Genomic DNA, 21854 nt, shown 5'->3' on the forward strand with positions numbered 1-21854 from the left:
TTTCTTTAACCTCCTGCCGCCCGCGTCACGCCAGTAGGCGTGGCCGCGGCGGCAGCCCCAGGACCGCCTAACGCCAATTGGCGTAAAGTCCTGGGGCTCTGTTTAGCATGAGATCACGCGCATGGTGCGCGCGCATCTCATGCTCGGAGGGCGGAGCTCCGCCCCGCCTTCAGTCTCCGAGCGGCTATTGCCGCTCGGGAGACTGTTAGCCGGCGATTACGCCGTCTATTAACTTGGTGCAGCGCTGCGATGAGCAGCAGCGCTGCACTGGGGACAGCCGTGTGACACGGCTGTCCCCATGGGGGACAAGAGAGCGATCGGCTCTCATAGGCAGAAGCCTATGACAGCCGATCGCCATAATTGGCCGGCTGTGGGGAGGGGGGAAAGGAGGGAATAAATTTAAAGGAACAGGGGATTTTAGAAAAAAAAACCTAACAATAATATTTATTTAAAAAAAAAATAAACATGGGGGGAGCGATCAGACCCCACCAACAGAGAGCTCTGTTGGTGGGGAGAAAAGGGGGGGGGGATCACTTGTGTGCTGAGTTGTGCGGCCCTGCAGCTTGGCCTTAAAGCTGCAGTGGCCAATTTAGGTAAAAATGGCCTGGTCACTAGGGGGGTTTAGCCCTGCAGTCCTCAAGTGGTTAAGTGTGCTAACATTATTGGATCAGATGTAGTACATACAGCAGAGAATTGCACAATTACTTTGTGTGTTTGGCACAGACAGATTTTCAGATTTTATGTGTGTGTGTGTGTGTGTGTGTGTGTGTGTGTGTGTGTGTGTGTGTGTGTGTGTGTGTGTGTGTGTGTGTGTGTGTGTGTGTGTGTGTGTGTGTGTGTGTGTGTGTGTGTGTGTGTGTGTGTATCCTAAATTGCTCTGCTGTGCGCTGACAATCAAACAAATGCACTTTGGGATTTGGTGTTTTTCCTGAGACGTACTCAGGTGAGAAAACTGGCCTAACTTCAGGATTAATTAGTTTTCTCCCTGAGAGAAAATATAATGATTATGAACTCATTATAATTATCCCAACTCTGAGAAGCACACAGCTGAGCTGTAAAAAGACTGGCTTGTGTTTTTAGTTGTTTATTTTGATTTGGGAAAACAGTAAGTTACATCCTTCTGGAGAGGAAATAAACCATCTTTGACAAACAAATTCATAAGCATTTCATGACAATTGATAAAGTAATTAAGCAAGTGTTTTTTTCTGTTAGGCAATGCTATGATGCTGGTTAAAGTGTCTCAGTGCATAGGAATAGATATAAATACATCACCCAGTAAATATGGACAAGGTGGGCCAGGCAGGTCACCAATGCTAGTAGAGGTTACAAGGTGATTTGGTGGGTAAATTAGACCACCCGTTTGGGTGATGTACCGTATGTGTACCCTCTAGAGAGGATTCACAAATGTAAGTTAAGTTAGTAGCCTACCTAGTTGCAAGTTATTTTTTATGTTTTATTACCAGTCCATGGTGTAAATAGGTCGTAAATAGCCTGTACGGCACGATTACTGTAAATACAACCATAAAGATAGTAACTCTGGACTTGCTTTGCACTGTGCCTATTCCAGAAGGGAAAAAGCACCCGATACCTACCCTCCTGTATTACATTATAAAATGGCTTACCAGTGGTCCATCAGCACCTCTTCTGCCAGGAAGATTCTACAATTCAAAAATGAAAGCAAGTGCATTACTACATATTACAATATAATGATATATGGTAAAAAATTAAGTTAGTTAGCATGACCATTGAAGATAATAATATTTGTACACATTCTGCATCGTCTCATCCAGTCAAACGCTTCAGTGTGTAAATGTATGAGGAAAATATAATTGCCTGTCCAAATCCACAATACTTAAAGGACAACAGAAGTGAGAAGAATATGGAGGCTGTCATGTTTATATTCTTTTAAATGATACCAGTTGCCTGGAAGCCCTGCTGATCTATTTGGCTGAAGTAGGCAAAGTAGAGGGTGAACAGTCACCCTGGAACGAAAAAACACAGCCCAAATGGTGGTGCAGCATGTCACAAATGATAGAAGAAGCAAACATATATAAACAGAGGGTACTGACAAAGGGAGGTTGTAAAGGGGGAACCAACCACTGCAGGCTGGTGGAGTTTAATAAACCCAAATCCACTCGGGGGTCCAGGATAGCCGGAGATGGTTGCACTTTTCGAGAAAAAGGCCCTGGGGGCCTGTAAAAGGGGTCCAAGGGTATCCACTACCCTGAGCAGAGGGGGGGGGGGGGTGTTATATTATATTATAATATATATTATAATATATATATTATTTTATTGACTTTTTATTTTATATTATTTTATTGTATAAGGCAGTGTTATATGGGTGTGGTTTTCATGCACATACGCTATAGACAGCATGCACCCATAGTGTGTGCTAGAATTGTGCTAATTGTCCATTTATTTATTTTTGTGTCATTGCATGCATTTTTATGCAATTTTATGTTATTTTATGCATTGTTATGCAATGTCATGCAATATGCTTGTATTTGTAATTACTTTATTCTACTTGTATGGATGTACCCATTATTAGTGTTCAGAGTTTTTTTTAGCGCTTTGTGTTAATGATTTTCGGCACTTGATTTGTCCTGAGGCAGTGGGCAGGGACCCACGAAATGTGTTGCCAGTGCTATTTAAGTTAATTTTTATATGAATTTGTCTTCATTGAGGTAAGCCACCTCAACCTTTATTTAATTTATTGTTTTAATTAATTTTAGCATTTTCTGGGCGCCTTTTCATCCTGTTGTGCATTCAGCTGAAGTATTGTTTAAGTAACACCAGAAACAAGCATGCAGCTAATCTTGTCAGATCTGACAATACTGTCAGAAACACCTGATCTGCTGCATGCTTGTTCAGGGACTATGACTAAAAGTATTAGAGGCAGAGGATCTGCAGGCTAGCCAGACAACTGGTCTTGCTTAAAAGGAAATAAATATATCTGCCTCTATATACCTCTTGTTACAGTTGTTTGAAACAGTTTTCCGTTTCCAAATTTGATTAAAAAAAAAAAAAGTTTTATTGAAGAAAATGTTGTTTTTTTAAAAAGTGTGTTTTTACATTTTTGTGCCATGAATCAGTTAATTTTTATTCTCTTATCAATGTGTTTTGAATATTTAAAGTGTACCTGAAGTGACATGTAGCACAGCAAGATAAAGATGTGTACCAATAGTACTGTTCTCTTGTGTCCTTTTTTCACTTTAAACGTTAATAATCCAGTGCTGTAAATCACAGCTTTTCTGGTGTCAGTAAAGTGGGACCAGTTAGACAGTAAAAAAACTTGTACATGGCTGTGCAAACTCCACTGACAGCAGTGAACAGATGCAAACTTAGATACGACGTTCAGTAGGTTTTTGTTACTCAGCATATGAGCTGAATAAACATAAAGTATAGCAGCAAATAAATCCATTTTAAAACCTAGATTTGTAACCCTTAAAACTAAAGTAAATATTAATAATAATCTGAACATTTGTATAGTGCTTTACTCCAGTTGAGATCAAAGCACTCAAGAGCTGCAGCCACTGGGATGCGCTCAAGAAGAGGCCACCTTGCAGTGTTAGGGAGTCTTGCCTTGAACTCCTTACCGAATAGGTGCTGACCCTAGCCAGGATTCAAACCCTTATTATTCTTATAGATACAATTGTTAGTCTCATCAGCTATATGTGTTCATTACAATTGCAGGCTTTGACATCTCCATGAAGCTGATATCAAAGGGGGAAAACATTCAAAGAATGCCACAGCCATAAGTAATGAAAAATAAATCAGTACATAAAAAGTAAACATATAGTCTATATGTAAACATAACAGTGGGCCAAAGTATCATGCTGGGCATTCGTTTATTCCCGCTAAATCGAGCTGCTGGCTCAATTCCGGCACGTCCCCGCGGGCGCCTGTATCGATTCCCGCTTGTCCCCGTGGGCGCTTCTTATCTTCTGCTCGTTTTCTTCTATTGCCCTGCCCGCGGTATCGAGCGGGGAATCGATCCGGCGGGTGATCGGGCACGTCGGATTTTAGCAGCGGCCCCCATCAGCGGCTCGATTCAGCGGGAATAAACGTACCGTGTATTTCCACCATAAGAAAGGATTCACCAGAAACCCTGAGTTCTTACAGTAACATAATATCTCCTCAGACCATTGTGTTAAAGAAAAAAAAAAAAAAAAAAGGAGCACACACCAATGTACAGATATGAGACAGTGGAGTCACAAAACTTATCTTACACATTATCTTGCTTTATCTGTTTAAACTCATGATTTATCTCTCTTTATAGCTGAATGAAATAATATGGGATGAGCTTACGTGTTTGAAACTCCATTCTGAATGTGTCAGAAACAGAGCCTTTATAGATGCAGGCTGCAGCAAGGAGGTTTATTCACCCTTAAGGCTCTTTATTATTGCTGCTTGCGCTTCTGTCCACAATTGCGCTGCGTTGCATTTAAGCAAGCAGCACTTTACACTATCACTGATTGTGCTGCTTACCGTCGGGAACCGAGCGCAATCACTGCGAGAATCAAGCAGCCCGGCATTTGCGTGCAGGGAAAAAGCAATGCACAGTAGTGGGAAATGAGCACCTTGATTTACATGTAAATCGTGGTGCTCTAGCGATCAGCAAAATGGCTGAGATTTCCTTTTTGAAGCAGATCATAGCCAGTTGAAAAGGACCCTCAATGCCGCCTCTGGCAGTTGCGATCATTGTCACGTTCCATCACTTTGATACATCCTACTTCCAGCTGTGAAGGAGGAAGTATTGGAGTAATGGAACACGGGTGTGTTAACCCCCCTGCTCCAGTAAATACAGGTATGTGCTATGTATAGTATATAGGCTAATTAAGGCCTGGCAGATTGTTCACCAGCAGATCAGCCCCTATGTCCCAATCAAACACCACCTTCTTCACCCTTATGTGGCACATCCCTGCTTGAACAGGAGATGAGGAAACAACACCTGCCCGACTTCGGATACACCCAGGCCTTATAGGTGCAAGATATAGGAGCTGATCGTAGAGTCGGTAAAACAACCCACCAGGACCCCACTGAGCAAAGTCCAGGAACACAGGAGTACTGATATGAATATCATGGTACAGAAGGCTAGGCAGAAATCAAGGTCAGGCAATCCAATGGTCAGGGCAGGTGGCAAACAGGCAGAATCCAGTAACAAGCAATAGTTCAGTCCAGGCAGCAAACAGGCAGAATCCAGTAACATGCTATAGGTCAAAGTCCAGAAAGGCAATCCACAAGTTTCAAAGAGCACTCAGCAGTAAGCAGAAGCAAACGCTAACACGGGCAAAGTCAGAGTGCACTCAGCAACTTTAAATATATCAGGCATCCAGTCAGTGGCCGGCCACATGCACACAGGAACCAATCAGCACACAGAAGATCCCTGCCTAAGTGTCAGCTGATAGGAGGTCAGCTGACACATCAAAATAGTTCCATCTGTCAGCTAACCAATAGTCAGCTGACCAACACCCTGACAGCCCAATGTTTAAGCTGACACTATCTCTGCCGCCGGAGGGAGTACTGCGGCCAAAGAGAACGGTGCCCCCCGCCAACCAGTGACGTCATGCACCTGCTGATTCGCCGCGGGCGAGCTATGCAGAGCGGGCGGCAGGGACCCGGAAGTGCGGCGATCGTTGCAGGTGCGATCGGAAGGTGAGTTTATTACACTCCATTTCTGTTCAGAACAGAGATTCACATTTGTAAGCTCATCCCTAATGATAATGACATGGACAGCAGCACAGCAGATGCTTCATTCACTGAAATTATGTATTATGGGCCTCCATTCCTATATCTGTATCAGGGGTAGTGTTGCTGCTTTTTCTTTCATATCTGCAGAGCAGGGCAGTTCAGTGTTTGAAGTATTTGCATTTTACTGTTTCTTTCTTTAGTGAAGTATATCAGTCTACTCAGACTAATTCAAAACAATGGCCTATTACTTTCATTTCAGCAGTTTTTGTGCAGAATTCCCGAGGGAACTGTCAAACATATAAGATCATCATTAAAAGAAGAATCTACATATTTACTTACACATACACGCATACATACAAGCAGTCATAAAAATATGACCTCTCAAGCACGTCAAACTACTTTCAACTAACGCTGTTCAAACAAATGCATTCTCCCTGGCAAAACCGCTTGGCTTCCATATGAGAAAATTGTGTGTCTTTTGGAGTACATTATGGAATTACAAGATAGGAACAAACATAGCTGCTTCTCTGACACATATTGTAAACGTTGGCACTGGACTTAAGTTATAGAAGCAGCAAAACCAAATTGGTCCATGGTGAATTTCAAGCTTATTATTATTGCATATGCTTCTGGTCCAGAGTAAGCTTTATTCTGGATGGAGAAAGCTTAATCATGTTAAAAAAATAGCGCAATAAAATGGTTCTGTTAAGTCTGGAACCAAGAAAACGTTTGAATACACTGAATAACATTGTATTAGTGGGATATCTTACTCCTTTTCCTCTGGTTCCCGGTCCCCCAGGAGTTCCTGGTACTCCAGGTTCTCCCTAGAGAAAGGAAAATAAAACAGACGTCTTATAATCATATACATTAATCTATAGTTCTGAGAACTTACTTGTCAGCTTATGAAATATGAGCTTAATGAATAACAGCAATAACCAGGAAAGACAATGTGCACATTAAAAATAAGGCAAGTACCAAAAATAACAGAGTTCAATGGAACACTCCAGCCATTTGGACCCCTTACTATCATTAATAAAGCTTCCAGCATCCACTAAAAGCAGAAACCAACATTCTGTTCTGGATGACTTGACTCTGCTTCCCCACTGGGTGACCAGAGGTCTCCTGCTGTTATGTGAAGTTCAGTCACAATGCTTATTCTATGTAGGGCCAGATTTTGTGATAACCCACCTAGTGTTACCATTACTAACAGCAGTTAGTCAGGGCAGGAATCCCCTACTTACATTTATTTTGAAAGTGGAGCTCCCTGTGAAGAGAGACCAGTCTCAGACTTTGGCAGGGAATGAACTTGCATCTTTCTGAGTAGCAATCGCAGCCAGGGGTGTTTTACAGGCCCTTGCATGGAGCACCCGTGACTCTGGGGGCCCGGCTGTAGTCCTCCCTGTGCCCAGTCCCACTGCACACAGTGCTCCTCAGTCATGCAGAGACTCCAGGTAAGCTTTCGCACACTTTAGAAGAAAGCTTCGGGCAGCAGAGTCACACTGGGTGGTACAGCATTTAAAGGGACACTATCGATTAACGTGTTTTTTAACCTGAGTTTGAGAGAGTTCCTGAAGTGCTGGTACATAATGATGTATACATTTAATTTGCTTATCTCTTTTGTTTACTGTAACAAATTCCTTTCACTCTGAACTGAGGGAAGTCTGCTGAGTTCTGACGGGAGAGTGAACAATGAGGGGAGGGGGAATTCCCTGACAGTGTAATTCCCTCACTGTTATCTCTGTGTGTAACTGTGTGTGAGAAAGCTCTCAGAAGCTGCCTGTGTTTCTGAGCTGTCTGCAGAAGAGCAGAGGAGGAAATGTAACTTGCTTTAAACATTTATAATTGTCAGTGACTCAACAGCTTTTCATACTTTTTTTGCTTTCAGGAAAAATACTCTGTAGTCTGATATGCAAAAAAATCAAAACTGGCTGTGCATTGCAGCAGACACCCCTTTGCAAATGTATTGTGTCAATAGAGCTAAATCCTACACACAGGGAATTAAAGCTTTTGCATCTGATATTGCACATGAAAAGGAAAATGTTTACACTGCTACATAGACAATATTTGTATATTGTCATTTTAGAACATGTGGGTGTTGATAGTGCTCCTTTAACTCAGCTCTGCTGCCCAGAGCTCTCTAAATTATGCCAAAGCCCGCCTGCTGCCTGGAGTCTCTGCATGTCGTCTCGAAGCAGAGTGGGGAGGTATTGATAGCAGCAAGGTGTACACATGCACATAAAGTGATTTGTGGGGACTTTCTTCACCTTCATGGCCATGCTCTCCTCCGTGTTCAAGCACAGCAGGTTCAAAGTACTTCTGGCGCACTAGCATGGAGCCACTCATGCACGGCTTTTTATCTCCATGCATGAGCAGCTACATGCCACTGCGCAGGCACGAACCCACTGATGCCTACACAGTTTGGCCTTGCTCATACAGGGGGCAACAGGATTTCTTGCCTGGGGTATCAATAATAGTTGAAACAGCCCTGATCAAAGCATTAGGCATCTGTTACAGTGTATGGATAGTCTCTGAGTTTTTCCTACCATGGTTTTCTTCCAACACTGCAAAAGGCAAATACATGGTATGCAATATAAAAAAGATCTAAATTCTATTTTGGTACCCTAAAATGCCCAATTCCATGATTTCAGTAAATGCCGGGGTAGGAGTGTGCTACCAATGAGTGCTGAGTTTTCTGTTCGCACAAAACCATATCACACAGGCTAAGCCTGTGAGAGACAGACTACGTTTTTTAGACTAAAAGAAAACACTCAGAGGTGATGCTGACCCACATCAGTAGCAGCATGTAGTGTTAGATAGCTGTGCAGAGAATATCCCCGCAGCAAAAAAGGAGAATCACAATTTTAGGCCTTACGGTGGCCACACACACCATACAATTTTTTAAATATCTGTTTAATTCAAGAATAGCAATCAGTTTTTCTGACTGATTGTAACGATTCAAAAATCTGACCAATTTACCACACACCTATGTTCAATTTATGCCTAAGTATGAATAAAATAATTGAAAGCTCAAAAAAATTGATTGGAACTTTACATAAAGTAATTGACAATCCATCACACACCATACAATTCTTGATAAATAATATTCATAACTGATCATGTTTCTATAGTAAGTAAAAGGTTACTCCTGCAAAACTCCACTGGCAGAACATTTGCAAAAACTGTATTTTTTTCACACAGGAAAAGCATTGAATATTATGATGCCCTTATAATCTCCTGCCTTGACTACTTCAATGTCCTTCTGTCAGACCTTCCTGATATCCGAATCGCCATCCTTCAGTCCATCATGAATTCGGCAGCCAGAATTATTCACTCAATTATTCACTTATCTTATCACTCCCCCTCTGCGGTGCCCCTTTGTAAATCCCTCCAATGACCTTCTATCTGCTCCAGAATCAAATCCATCCACAGGACTTGGCTGACCTATGTTTCTGAACTTTTTCATATATATATATATATATATATATATATATATATATATATATATATATATATATGTATACACACACACACACACACACACACACACCAGTCCACCCGCTAAAATCCTCCAGCAACCTATGCTTGACTGCACTGCACATTACCCACTCCCATGTGTGACGCCAGGATTTCTCTAGAGCTGCCCCTGCTCTCTGGAACTCCCTTCCACTCTCAATTTAGACTTGCACCCTACTTCAACCCCTTCAAGCAAGCCATCAAAATGCACCTGTTCATGCCGGCCTACCCATCAATATCCCAACATCCATACATTGTTCCCCTACCCAGTGCGTTCCTACCCCCTCCCTGTCATTTGGTAGGGTCCTCTCCCTTTGTGTATCCTACTTTATCATGCACCCTCATTATTGTGCACTGATCCCACTGACTGTCTTTAACTACTTGGTCTCTAAAAGACCTCACCCCATTGACTGCACAATCATGGCCAGGGCCGGTGCTACCATAGAGGCAAAGGGGACAATTGCCCTAGGGCCCCAGAGCCTGTAGGGGGCCCCCAAGGTGTCTCCCCCCCAACTTAACTGTTGTTCCCCGGTGCCCCTGCAGAGTCTTCAGGTGAGCCTGGTGGTGTCAGCCCCTGTCCTTGGGTGGAAATTTGTCTGCAACAAAGGGTCGCTACTGCCGATTTTTGATTGGGGGGTGTCTATTGGGGGGCCCCAGAGTTAATTTTGCCCCTCGGCTCCATTGTTACTAGAACCGGCCCTGATCATGGCATCATACTTGTGCCTTCCTCTGGTGCAGCGTCATCTCGTATTCTTGTTTTGATCCTGTACAGTCTGTTACCCATATATTTGATCTGTTATTTATTGTACAGAGCTGCGTAATATTTTGGCGCTTTATAAATAAAAATAATAATAACTTTTATACATCTGTAATAATAACCTATATGCTCAATAGTCACCTCAGTTCCAGGATCTCCTTTAGAGCCCTTCGCTCCAGGGATATTACTGGGAAATCCAGGCTCTCCCTGCAAGTAAATTATGTCACATCAGTAAACAAATGCACTCAATTCCATTCTGCTTAGTCTAAACTACTCCAAATAAATACATACAGCTGTAGTTTTTAACAATATAACTATTTTTTATACAGGACTCCATGATTTCTTAAATTAAAGTATACCCAAGTTTTAAAACGCATTGCAATTATTTTGAACTTCCCCTGTGTGTAATTTGCAAAGAATGTGTGTCATGGAGTTAAGCCCCATACACACGCTCAACAGCGGCCTTTTATGCAGCACAGTTGGATTGACTTCTTATCAGTCTTATCATCTTTTTGAACAATAGCAAAATACTTTTTTTTAACTGTTTCAACTTGTTTCACAACAAAAGCTGTTCAACAATTGTGCTGCATAAAAGGCCGTTGTTGAGTGCCTGTATGGGGCTGGGTACACACGGTACGATTTTCCGTGCGATAGATGGATCCGATTGATAAAATCCCTCATGTCCGATATTACTCCTGATCGATTCTGCGCTCGATTTCTCATAGAAGTGAATGGAAAAAGATAAGAAAAACAAGCAAAGATAAGAGAATCAAGTGCAGAATCAAGTGCAGAATTGGGCGGAAAAAACTATCGGGGCGGAAAATCGCACGGAAATCTTACCGTCTGTACCCAGCATTAGGCTCAGTGAAGATTGAATAGGTATTAATCGTTATACCTCCAGCTGTGATAATCAGAACGTGAAAATCTACCAGGCCTACTATGCCTCTTTGTTTTGCCAATCAAGTCATCAGGCTTAGGGCCTGTTTCCACTACACACAGATTGGATGCAGAATGGATGCAGAAAAGCTGACTCCAATGAATGTCTATGGGCCTGTTTCCACTAAACGCGATTTTCTGATGCAGATTTTCTCATAGGCATTCATTGGAGTCCGTTTTTCTGCATCCATTCTGCATCCACCTCCCAGACTCATTCAATGGCAACTGGAATGAGTTTCAAGAGTCATAAAACTATTTCAGCTCATAACTTTAGAAGATCAAACATTTTTAACGTGTTTAAGTGTAAATAAATGTTATTTTGTGCCCAATCCATTAAAACTTTGTGGTGTTCTCCTTTAAAATGTAAAATAAAAAAATAAATTAATATTCTTATACAACATACAACCTACAACTACTACAACTAAATAATTTAAATACGAAGTGTAACATGCATTTAGTGCTACAAACATCCATTCTTACCGTGTCACCTCGGAAACCTTTACTTCCTGTATCTCCTGGAGGTCCTCTTATCCCAGGACTGCCCTGTTGGGGGAATAAATAATAGTATTTTATTCAGTCATATGGTAGCTGCACTGAAAACAACAGAAAACTAAAAGCCTCTTGTTTTAAAAGACGTAAAAGATTGTACCCAACTGCCAAACTAGCTAACACCTGAACCCCAACTACATTCATTAAAAAATATGAAAGAAAGATTCCTCCACCTGACTCTGAGATCAATGTCTTTGTGTAGAAATAAATGTGGTTAGACTGGAACAGACTGGAAAATGCTATCTATGAGATAGAGTGTAAAGCCTCATACAGACAGTAGTGTGATTGGTCATTGTTATTTTAGGTGACCGTCAGATGTTTGTACGCATATCCCCTGTCCTCTATAACTGACTTTGCTTGGGTAATGGCAATTTGCAAATGATTCTATTGAGGCTATAATTAGTATATACATAATACATATTTCTGACACAACATTATCAACAACCTCCAAAAATGTATGTTACAGAAAAATGCCGTGTTGATGGGACCATAATGGAATTGTGCCAGTTTCAGTTTGAAAGCTACAACTAATAGCGTAGTTTACAAATTTAAAGTGATCAATTTTGTCTAGTAAATTTGCAGACATGAACTATGTTGTATGTAATTAGCTCATTAACCACTTGAAAAGTTATACTGTGTGTATATATATATATATATATATATATATATATATATATATATATATATATATATATATATATATGTATTCATAGGCTGTACAGAGTATATTGTCTTGTCACTAACTGTCCCTCAGAGGGGCTCACAATCTAGTCCCTACCATAGTCATATGTCTATGTATGTATCATGTAGTGCATGTATCATAGTCTAGGGCCAATTTGGGGTGAAGCCAATTTGCAACTTATGTTTTGGGATGTGGGAAGATATCCCTCGCAGGACTTCAGTTCTTGCCCAGAGACATGGATATTCGTCAATGGCTGCGGATAGCCGCCGGTCGCTCCTGCGCACGCACCTAGTACACCTAGTACTCCTCGGTTTACGTGTGTTTAATGTTGCGTCCCACTTTTTCTTTTACGCATTTCACTCTCTTTTAGCTGGATGTGAAACGCATTGCACTTCCACTTCTAGCGGATATGACGTCCACTCCTTGTGTTCCATCATGTGTTCCAGGCCCATCTCCCGTGCTTAGCAGCTAATTTGTATCTGTTTTGATTAGATTTAGAGCGTTCCACTCCTCTATATAAGGCTCCCTGCACACTGCAAATCCGTTTTGCGATTCCGATTCTGATTTGCAATTCCGATTTTCCCTGAATCCAATCAACAGAAAAACGGAGGAAAAAAATGCAGCATGCAGTAACGATTAAAATCGGAATCGGATGTAAAAAACTATTAAAAATCGGAATCGAAATTGCATGCAGTGTGCAGGGAGCCTAATGAGGGCTCAGTCGCCATCAGTTACCACTCTCCCTGAGACTGTCCTGCCTGTGTGCGGTGTTTGTTTACAGTGAAAGTAAATATATATTGCTTTAATAATTCAGTTACCATCTGGTCCATGGGTCAGGAACCTTTTTGGCTGAGAGAGACATAAACAGCCACATGTTTTAAAATGTAATTCTGTGAGAGCCATAGAATATATTTCAAATTGGGACAGTGCGCATGCGCAGCAGAGGGCTCATGCCCCTGTTGCCATGGAGATGTGTATACAGTTGAACTGCCGGGTAGAGGAAGTGTCAGCCACGTCTTCAGCTGCTCTTGGGTTTCAGCAATTTCCCTGAGAGCCAGATAACAGAAATACTGACTAACAGCTTGTACAATTAGCTAGCTGACTTGGGGGTTGATTCACTTTGTAGGACGAGATCCCCGCACTTTGGCCCGAAAGGCTGCTTGTCAAGTGACAGGCAGCCTATTGGGCCAATCAATGTGCGGGGATCTCATCCTACAAAGTCACTGGACCTGACAGGGTCCAGAGTGGGACAATTGGGGCAGCTGTTAGTTTTGGGGTAGCGCGAACAAGTTAGTAGTGCATGCTACAGCAGTAGAGACTACTTTGAAAAATGTACTTGCGCTGCCACACTAAGCTGCACTGCTTGAGCAGTATAGCTTAGTGAAATAACCCCTGCTGATTTATCTGTGAGCCAGATGTAGCCATCGAAGGAACCACTTCTGGCTCTCGAACAATAGGTTCCTTACCCCTGATCTAGTCCTTGATATTTGCTCATTATCTGGTTGGCTTTGCACCTTTATATCTTATTGGGCTGAGGTTAATTGTTATAGCGTATTGAGTTTTGTCTCCATTGAGGTTTTGTTCTACTCTGGTACACTATGTAGAGGTATCTTTTTAAGATGTATTTATATTATTTTAGGTGGTGATTCCTGGCTTAATTGTTGTCCAGATGTTGTTCCATCTGTTGCTGTCTATGCAGTTTAGGTATTTTATTATCAATACCTCAATCTTCCTTATGGTTCACTCATAGGGTCTCTCTCCTTTTCTGCTATCGCAGTTTGTCTGCATACAGGGCCGGATTTCCCATAAGGCACTGTAGGCACGTGCCTACAGGCGCCTTTAAGTGGGAGGGGCGGGTCCCATAATGCCCCCTGGCGAGATACAAGGTGCAGCTGTTGTGCTACCTTCCCACCAATAAAGATTTCCCCCTACCGCCGCCGCGCTCCTTTCCGCCTCAGAAGCAGGTGTCCCCATGCTGTGCGCCTTTCTCCTCTGTCCCTCTGATGTAGAAAGCAGGCAGCAGCGCTCTGTCCCTGCGGCGGCTCTGCACTACAGTGACGGCAATCTTGTGTAGTGTTTCTTTAAGGGCCCTTGCTTGATGAGGTCATCAAGTCAGGACCTTTTCACTACAGAAGGTCGCCGCCGGTGTATGCAGAGCCGCTGCCAGCAGGACAGAGGGTGAGTGCCCTTTCCTGCATCCTACATCAGAGGGAGAATGGAGCACAGCACAGGACACCTGCATCTGAGGCAGAGAGCAACGCTTGTACTCACACCCTGCAGAGTTTGCATTCAGACAATCACACTCCTGCCTGGTCCATGCTATTACAGGTGATGTTTGCATACACATTATACCTCGTGGGGAGCGCACTGCAGAGTGCAGGGCATTGGGTGACTGAGTTCATTCTTGCTCCTCTAGGCTCCAGTCATCCTCCCGTCTAACACCCTCCTCCTGGACAGTGCGCTCCTGGACAGGGTACTTCATTTGACCTCCTTCGGTAAGCTGACACCTTAGCACCAGAGCAGGAGACTTCACTTTGTAGTGGGCACATTCTTTTTCACATCGTTCCTCTTTCTCCCCTCACATCCCTTCTCAACTTTTTATTTCCTACACATACACACACACACATGGTGTTTTCTTTATGAGCTGATTGAGTTCTGGTTTTTCACTTTGGTTTTGGTTTTGTTTCTGCATCAGCACTTTTTTTATTTGTATTGCTGCTACCATGTACAATAGCACTTTTATATAACCAACTGCACTTTTTAATTGGCTGTTAGAATGTCTTCCAAAGCACATGGCTCTTTATTTAGAATACAGCTGCCTTTGTGCATGGTATAGTTTTGTCAATAGTTATGTATTATGTTAGGAGGGTACATGAAATTCGTTTGGCTACGAGTGGTATATTAACTGATTTCTCTGGCACACCTTGGGAGTCACCTGTGTGCATGCTGTGTGTTTGTGTCAGAGGTGTGTGCATTTGTGTCAGAGGTGTGTGCACGCGAGTATGTTTGTGTCAGAGGTTGTGTCAGAGGTGTGTGCGTGCGAATGTGTTTGTGTCAGAGGTGTGTGCATGTCAGAGATGTGTTTGTGTCAGAGGTGCGTGTGTGCGAACGTGTTTGTGTCAGAGGTGCGTGTGTGCGAACAGGTTTGTGTCAGAGGTGCGTGTGTGCGAACGTGTTTGTGTCAGAGGTGCGTGTGTGCGAACGTGTTTGTGTCAGAGGTGCGTGTGTGCGAACGTGTTTGTGTCAGAGGTGCGTGTGTGCGAACGTGTTTGTGTCAGAGGTGCGTGTGTGCGAACGTGTTTGTGTCAGAGGTGCGTGTGTGCGAACGTGTTTGTGTCAGAGGTGCGTGTGTGCGAACGTGTTTGTGTCAGAGGTGCGTGTGCGAACGTGTTTGTGTCATAGGTGTGTGTGTGTGTGTGTCAGCTGCAGCAGTGGGCTGATATAGTGTAATATTGGTGGGGGTGCAGGCTGCAGCAGAGGGGCGATATAGTGTAATATTGGTGGGGGTGCAGGCTGCAGCAGAGGTGTAATATTGGTGAGGGTGCAGGCTGCAGCAGAGGGGTAATATTGGTGGAGATTCAGGCTGTAGCAGAGGGGTAATATAGTGTAATATTGGTGGGGGTGCAGGCTGCAGCAGAGGGGTGATATAGTGTAATATTGGTGGGGGTGCAGGTTACAGCAGAGGTGTAATATTGGTGAGGGTGCAGGCTGCAGCAGAGGCACTGGCGTACCAATAGGGGATGCGACCCCTGCCGTCGCGGGGGGGGGGCCCCCCCTAGGGCCCCGCTCAGGGACTTTTGGGGGCAGGAGGGGTCGCAGATCGGTGGGGAGGGGGGAAATTCCCCCCCCCCTCCCTCACCTCGGGCTCTCCTCTCAGCGCTCCCCCTCCAGCAAACATTGGTGGCAGCGGGCAGGCAGCAGCAGCGGTGGTGGCGGCAGGATGAATACATTACCTCCTTCTCGCTGGAGGACTTCCGTACTCTAAGAGCAACTTCCTGTTTACACAGGAAGTTGCAAGAAGCTCTTAGAGAACGGAAGTCCTCCAGCGAGAAGGAGGTAATGTATTCATCCTGCCGCCACCGCCGCTGCTGCTGCCTGCCCGCTGCCACCAATGTTTGCAGGAGGGGGAGCGCTGAGAGGAGAGCCCGAGGTGAGGGAGGGGGGGGGAATTTCCCCCCTCCCCACCGATCTGCCACACTCTCCTCTTATGCTGCGACCCCTCCTGTCCCTGAGTGGGGGTGGGCGGATTTTTTTTTTTTTTTTGCAGGGGGGCCCGGGGATTTCAAGGTACGCCCCTGAGCAGAGGGGTAATATTGGTGGGGGTGCAGGCTGCAGCAGAGGGGTAATATAGTGTAATATTGGTGGGGGTGCAGGCTGCAGCAGAGGGGTAATATTGGTGGGAGTGCAGGCTGCAGCAGAGGTGTAATATTGGTGAGGGTGCAGGCTGCAGCAGAGGGGTGATATTGGTGGAGGTGCAGGCTGCAGCAGAGGGGTAATATTGGTAGAGGTGCAGGCTGCAGCAGAGGGGTAATATTGGTAGAGGTGCAGGCTGCAGCAGAGGGGTGATATAGTGTAATATTGGTTGGGGTGCAGGTTACAGCAGAGGAAAATGCATTTGAAACATGCATGCGTTTTTATATGTTTCTTTTTTTTAAATACAGCAGTGGGCTCAGGCCCTCAGTGACCTGATGAAGAGATTAGCGTTCAGTATATTTTTTACTTGGGGGTGTGGTCTGTTGAGGGGTGGAGTTTAGGGCACCAGGAGGCCTGTGCCTACAGGCTCCTGAGTTGTAAATCCGGCCCTGGTCTGCAACATTGCTTCTTAGTCTCACTGCTCCTTTCTTATTCTTGCTATTTGGGACTATACACGGTTGTCACATATTTCCATTCTTATCTCAATCTCTGTAGTGGTTTTCTTCATTTTCTCTCTGGTGCTGTAATCATTCATCTTGCAGTTGATGTATTTTAATGTTGTAGTTTTATATTATATTTTAGATATACACAATTGTTTGTGAAGGCCTGAAGAAGGGTCTACCCAAAACAAGTCGACGTTGTCACCTTACTAAACAATTGATCTTGCTATGTGTCTTTTTGCACCTTTATATGGGATGTTGGTTCTAATGATGAATTTTTTTGCAAATCTGTGAAATACTTTTTTGCACGTTTTGATATATTAAATATTTAAGCTCAACTTTGAAAACATTTTTGTTCTCCTCAAATGATTTATCTACGCATTCATCCTTGTATCTATACTGGTGAATCTATGGTGTAGTGGCGCACTACTAAGGATATCTCTTTTTGGTCTCCTAATATATACAAATACGGGTACTTATCGCTGCTCGTTAAAGGGGAGATGAATGAATGGGAACGCAGTTCCCATTTATTAATCTAAGTCCCCGTGTCAGTGATCGCGGGCATCAATGAGATGCCTGCGTCATTGTAACTACCGGAGTAACACGTCCATGCTTCACTTCCTGTGAAGTGTACTTATAGTATGCTAATAAGAATTAAAGTGATCCTCCAGATTAAAAATCTACTCAGCAGCACTGAAAAGGCTTGGTGTTTCTTTAACAGTTTCATGGCATCAGAACTTAGTTTTTCTTACCCAAGCCTCATTTTTAGCTGCACAGAAAAAAACTGCCCGGGCATTTTACCCCTGGTGCTGTGCAAAGCATGATGGGATTTCTGAGGTTGTTCTCCTTCTGCTGTTTTGGCGCAAATTTGTTGTTTTTTTGATTTTGAATTTGAGATTTGAAGCTGAGAGGAGTGATCAGGACACAAGACAGTTGGAATTGTGTCTCATGCTCCCTGTAACCTCCTTTCTACCAAAAAGATGGCTGCCCCCATGAAAAAGATGGCTGCCCCCATGAAATCACACACATTTGCCTCTTCTTTTAAAACAGGGTGGGTAAGAGGTTATATTACCTATCTATTTTAATTAACATTACTAATGTACGGTAACTTAATGACAGTATGTTTGTTTAGGCTGAAGTTCCCCTTTAATGCGTGAGGACATCTTGTGGCCAAATAGTAAAATTACACTTACATTAATTTTTTTTTCATAAAAAGACCCACCATTACTTTTAAAATTAACCCCTTACCTCCCACCCTCTCCCATAGTCACCTAAATAAATGATATGCTTATTTAAAAAAAAGACAAAAAAAAATACATAAATAGTTATCTTAGGGACTGAACTTTTTTCATATGTATGTCGATAGGGTATATTAAAGTTATTTATGAAATTATGGGCTTTTAATTAGTTATGGACGCCAAACTTGAAAAAACACACCTTTCTTTCCAAATAAAATATTGGCGCCATACATTGTACTAGGGAAATATTTTGAACGTTTTAATAACCGAGATAGATGGGCAAATAAAATGTGTGGGTTTTAATTACGGTAAAAACGGATAAATAATTTTTTTTTTTTCCATTTTTTTCTTTATTTACCATTAGTATGCATTTAGAATAAAATAATTCTTAGCAAAATGCACCACCCAAAGAAAGCCTAATTGGTGGCGAAAAAACAAGATATAGATTGTTTCATTGTGATATGTAATAATAAAGTTATAGGCAAATTAATAGAAGGAGAACTGCAAGGTGAAAATTGCTCTGGTGCAGAAGTACAGATGAAAACCCCCTCAGTAGTGAATTAGTTAAGTAAATAACAATGGAAATATGACTATATCATCATTCTCATGACCATTGACCAACAGCAACAGTAGTACCATTACAATGATCATACTCAACATAATCAGTTTATTACAAGGATCAAACATTAGATAGAATGTCATAATTGACTTACTGCTTCTCCTCTTTCACCCCACTCTCCTTTGCTTCCTGGGTTTCCAGAGTCACCCTAAAATAACAATAAAAACATAACTAAAGCAAGGCTAGACTATGAAACTTCAGACTGTGCACCACAATGTTCTTGTTCTCAACTTGAACAGTACATACTGTAGATGGGACCCACATGTCACGACTAGCTGGTTGCCTTTTCTTTGCAATGTGCTTGCAGTGAGTTATTCCATTCAGTTAGAAATTGCTATGTGTAACAATCAATGGGTATGAATCCTTGTTCATTCAGTCTCACCTGCTTGGCATGGGTGAAACGTAGGTGAATTGCTTGCAGAAATCCAGTGATGCAACACATATGTGAAGGTTCATACAACACATGGTGAACCCTAAGCTTACCAAGTGGTTGCTTTGTGATTCAACAAACAATCTGCCGGGGATTTACTTTTTTTATTGAATGCTGGAATTCATAGCTGTTCTGTATCAGTGGTTGATATAAAGTGTGCTTACTGTGCCACCAATGTCCTCCTGCTGCCTGCTCAGATGTACATGCATGTGTATGGTGTCATATCACCGCCCCATCCCAAAAGCCTGCAATCACCCACCAATGCTCTGCTGTTCCATTGGTGAAGATGAGAAGCAATGAGACCACCACTGTCAGTTTGTATGAGCCAGCCATAAGACAGCTTACTGTAACAAATCAACTACTACTCAATCAATATTAGTACATGTATTTGTATGCAATACCTGCTCTCCAGGAATTCCATCAAGCCCAGGTTCCCCTGCTTCATTCTAAAATGACAAGAAAAATCAGCTGTCTGTTTTTTGTCTCCTCTGATCAGAAATAATAATTCTGCAATAATAGTGAAAACTGTAATGTTTATGTTAATGCATATCGAGTTACAAATAATTTATATAAAACAACAAAATTGGTTCCAGCCAAAAAGCCCAAAAAAGTCCTGGAAACTTAGGTGTTAAATTCCTTCTAAAAGGAAGACTGAAGTGATTAGAATATGGAAGATGCTAATATCCTTGTCTACTGGTTGTGATGATCCTTTACTTCCAATACCTTCTATGGTACTCACACTGAGTCTAACAAGTTCACAGAATACTTAATAACTGCAGATGTATGTTAAGGCAATTGGCATTTTTTAAAGGAATACAGATGGCAGCTCCAATATTCTACTTACTCCGGGTTTCCTATGGTGATACACATATCATTGTATTCTTCTTTTATTGTTGTATTATTTTTGTAATCACAGAAACTCACTTTTTAAGATAGTGTCAGAGTCTTAAGATTCCTTCTGGCTTTCCTAACACTAACCGCCTCAAATGGATTTAGATTTTGGTACCTTTTGTGCCAATTTCCAGGGTTACTTTAAAAGCAGCTGATAGCCGTTTAATAAAAATATAGAACATTAGTATCATATTTTGTGATCCTGCCAAGAGGCGAAACCACCTATGGTTTAAAGCTGAGAAAATAGCAGGAAATCTTTCCCACAACAAATAGATTCTTTCCCCAAATATAGCAGTAAAATTGCTATGGAATGTTGATCTCAAATGATTGAAACTTTGTATATTACAACTATCCATACTGTCATGTTACACATGCATAGTTTGCTTTTTTCAAGTGTGTCTCCTCTCTCTGCCCTTACCCTCCTCTCAGCTCTTTGTCTCCTCCCTCACTGCTCATTCTAGCTCAACCCTGCATCTCAGCTACATGCTTCTGCTAGCTGCTCACACTATGATTTTTTGAACTATCCATTTGTTCATCGGTGTATGATCTGCACAGTTTGAATAAACTTCTTCACGATCTGCAAGGTGTTGTTTGGATCGAGTCACTGTCCGCCAATCTACCTAAGGCTGCGATTACACACATCTCAACACAACCGTGAGTTACAGAGATCACATTGTAGTGCTTAGACTGGAGAGGCAGAACAGTCAAAAAATCTGTGAAAGGATCTTAAAAGATCAGCTAAACATCTTTCAGAGGATTCTAACCAGCTTGCATGTGTAGTGAGATGTATATGGACACTGGAATATAGCAGAATATATGTGCAAAGCCTGCATACTCCTGCCAGCCAGCAAATCTCAGCATAAGATTCATCAGTTTGCTGCATAGATTAATGAAGAAACTGTTCATGCAACTGTCATTAATGTGCTCCTAGAATAGACTGTCTGCATTAATTCTGTCTGAAAGTGAATCTAAGTTCTATATGCATTCAAAGTTAACTTTGCAAAGCCATTGCTAAACTGGACACTTGCTCCCCCTCCCACTGGTTGCCTAGGAAACCAGCTCCCTGAGCCAGAAGATTGATACATTTCTATGCAAACACCACCTTGTGACTCACTCTACCCTCTGCCTAACATCACAATGCACCAGCAAAGCAATGTACAAGCTGAAGAACCTAATGCACAGCAAGAGCCTGAACTTTTTACAGCTCAGGACACAGATCCTCAAAGCCACATAAAGCTAAAACGTTCAGTGAAACCAACTTGGAAAGTTCAAGAGAACTATGAGGCTGACAAGGAGGAGCTGCTGTGTAACATCAGCCACGTATGGTCTAAGACAATTGAATGTATGTCAGCTCTGTCTCAACCAACTCATGAGGTATTGCACCTAGAGGGCGCTGTTAAGCAATTGAATACTGCTTATGAGAACTATCAAAGACTGTCTGACAAATATGCTGATCTCTTAAAGCGGTACAACACAGAAAATTCCTTACAAGAACTAAGGGAATTGAATGAGCTCAATCTTGAAAGAGATGATTTAGTAATGCAAACAAGGGCAAAAACAGATGTAAAAATTGCACGTCTCTATGAATCCAGATCCCATCTCTCCACAGCTTCTAAGCGCTCCACACGATCTTCTAAATCTGTAAGATCGACATCTTCTACTCTCAGCCAACAACTCATCAAAGCCCGCGCTGAT

General features: G+C 42.5%; 1 protein-coding gene across 1 annotated transcript in view; it reads right to left on the reverse strand.

Annotated features, from left to right (window-relative positions):
• The window catches only part of LOC137543662 (collagen alpha-6(VI) chain-like), a gene marked incomplete at its 3' end in the record, with an annotated part of 216497 nt that overhangs the window by 32558 nt on the left and 162085 nt on the right, over nt 1–21854 (reverse strand). Inside the window, exons 17-22 of the mRNA XM_068264789.1 lie at nt 19670–19714; nt 18933–18986; nt 11378–11440; nt 10103–10168; nt 6462–6515; nt 1623–1658 (exon numbers count right to left, since the gene is read on the reverse strand). Of these exons, the coding sequence (XP_068120890.1) occupies nt 1623–1658; nt 6462–6515; nt 10103–10168; nt 11378–11440; nt 18933–18986; nt 19670–19714 (318 nt within the window). The remainder of the gene's footprint in view (nt 1–1622; nt 1659–6461; nt 6516–10102; nt 10169–11377; nt 11441–18932; nt 18987–19669; nt 19715–21854) is intronic.

Source organism: Hyperolius riggenbachi, unplaced genomic scaffold (assembly GCF_040937935.1).
Source record: "Hyperolius riggenbachi isolate aHypRig1 unplaced genomic scaffold, aHypRig1.pri scaffold_146, whole genome shotgun sequence".
Lineage (NCBI taxonomy): Eukaryota > Metazoa > Chordata > Amphibia > Anura > Hyperoliidae > Hyperolius > Hyperolius riggenbachi.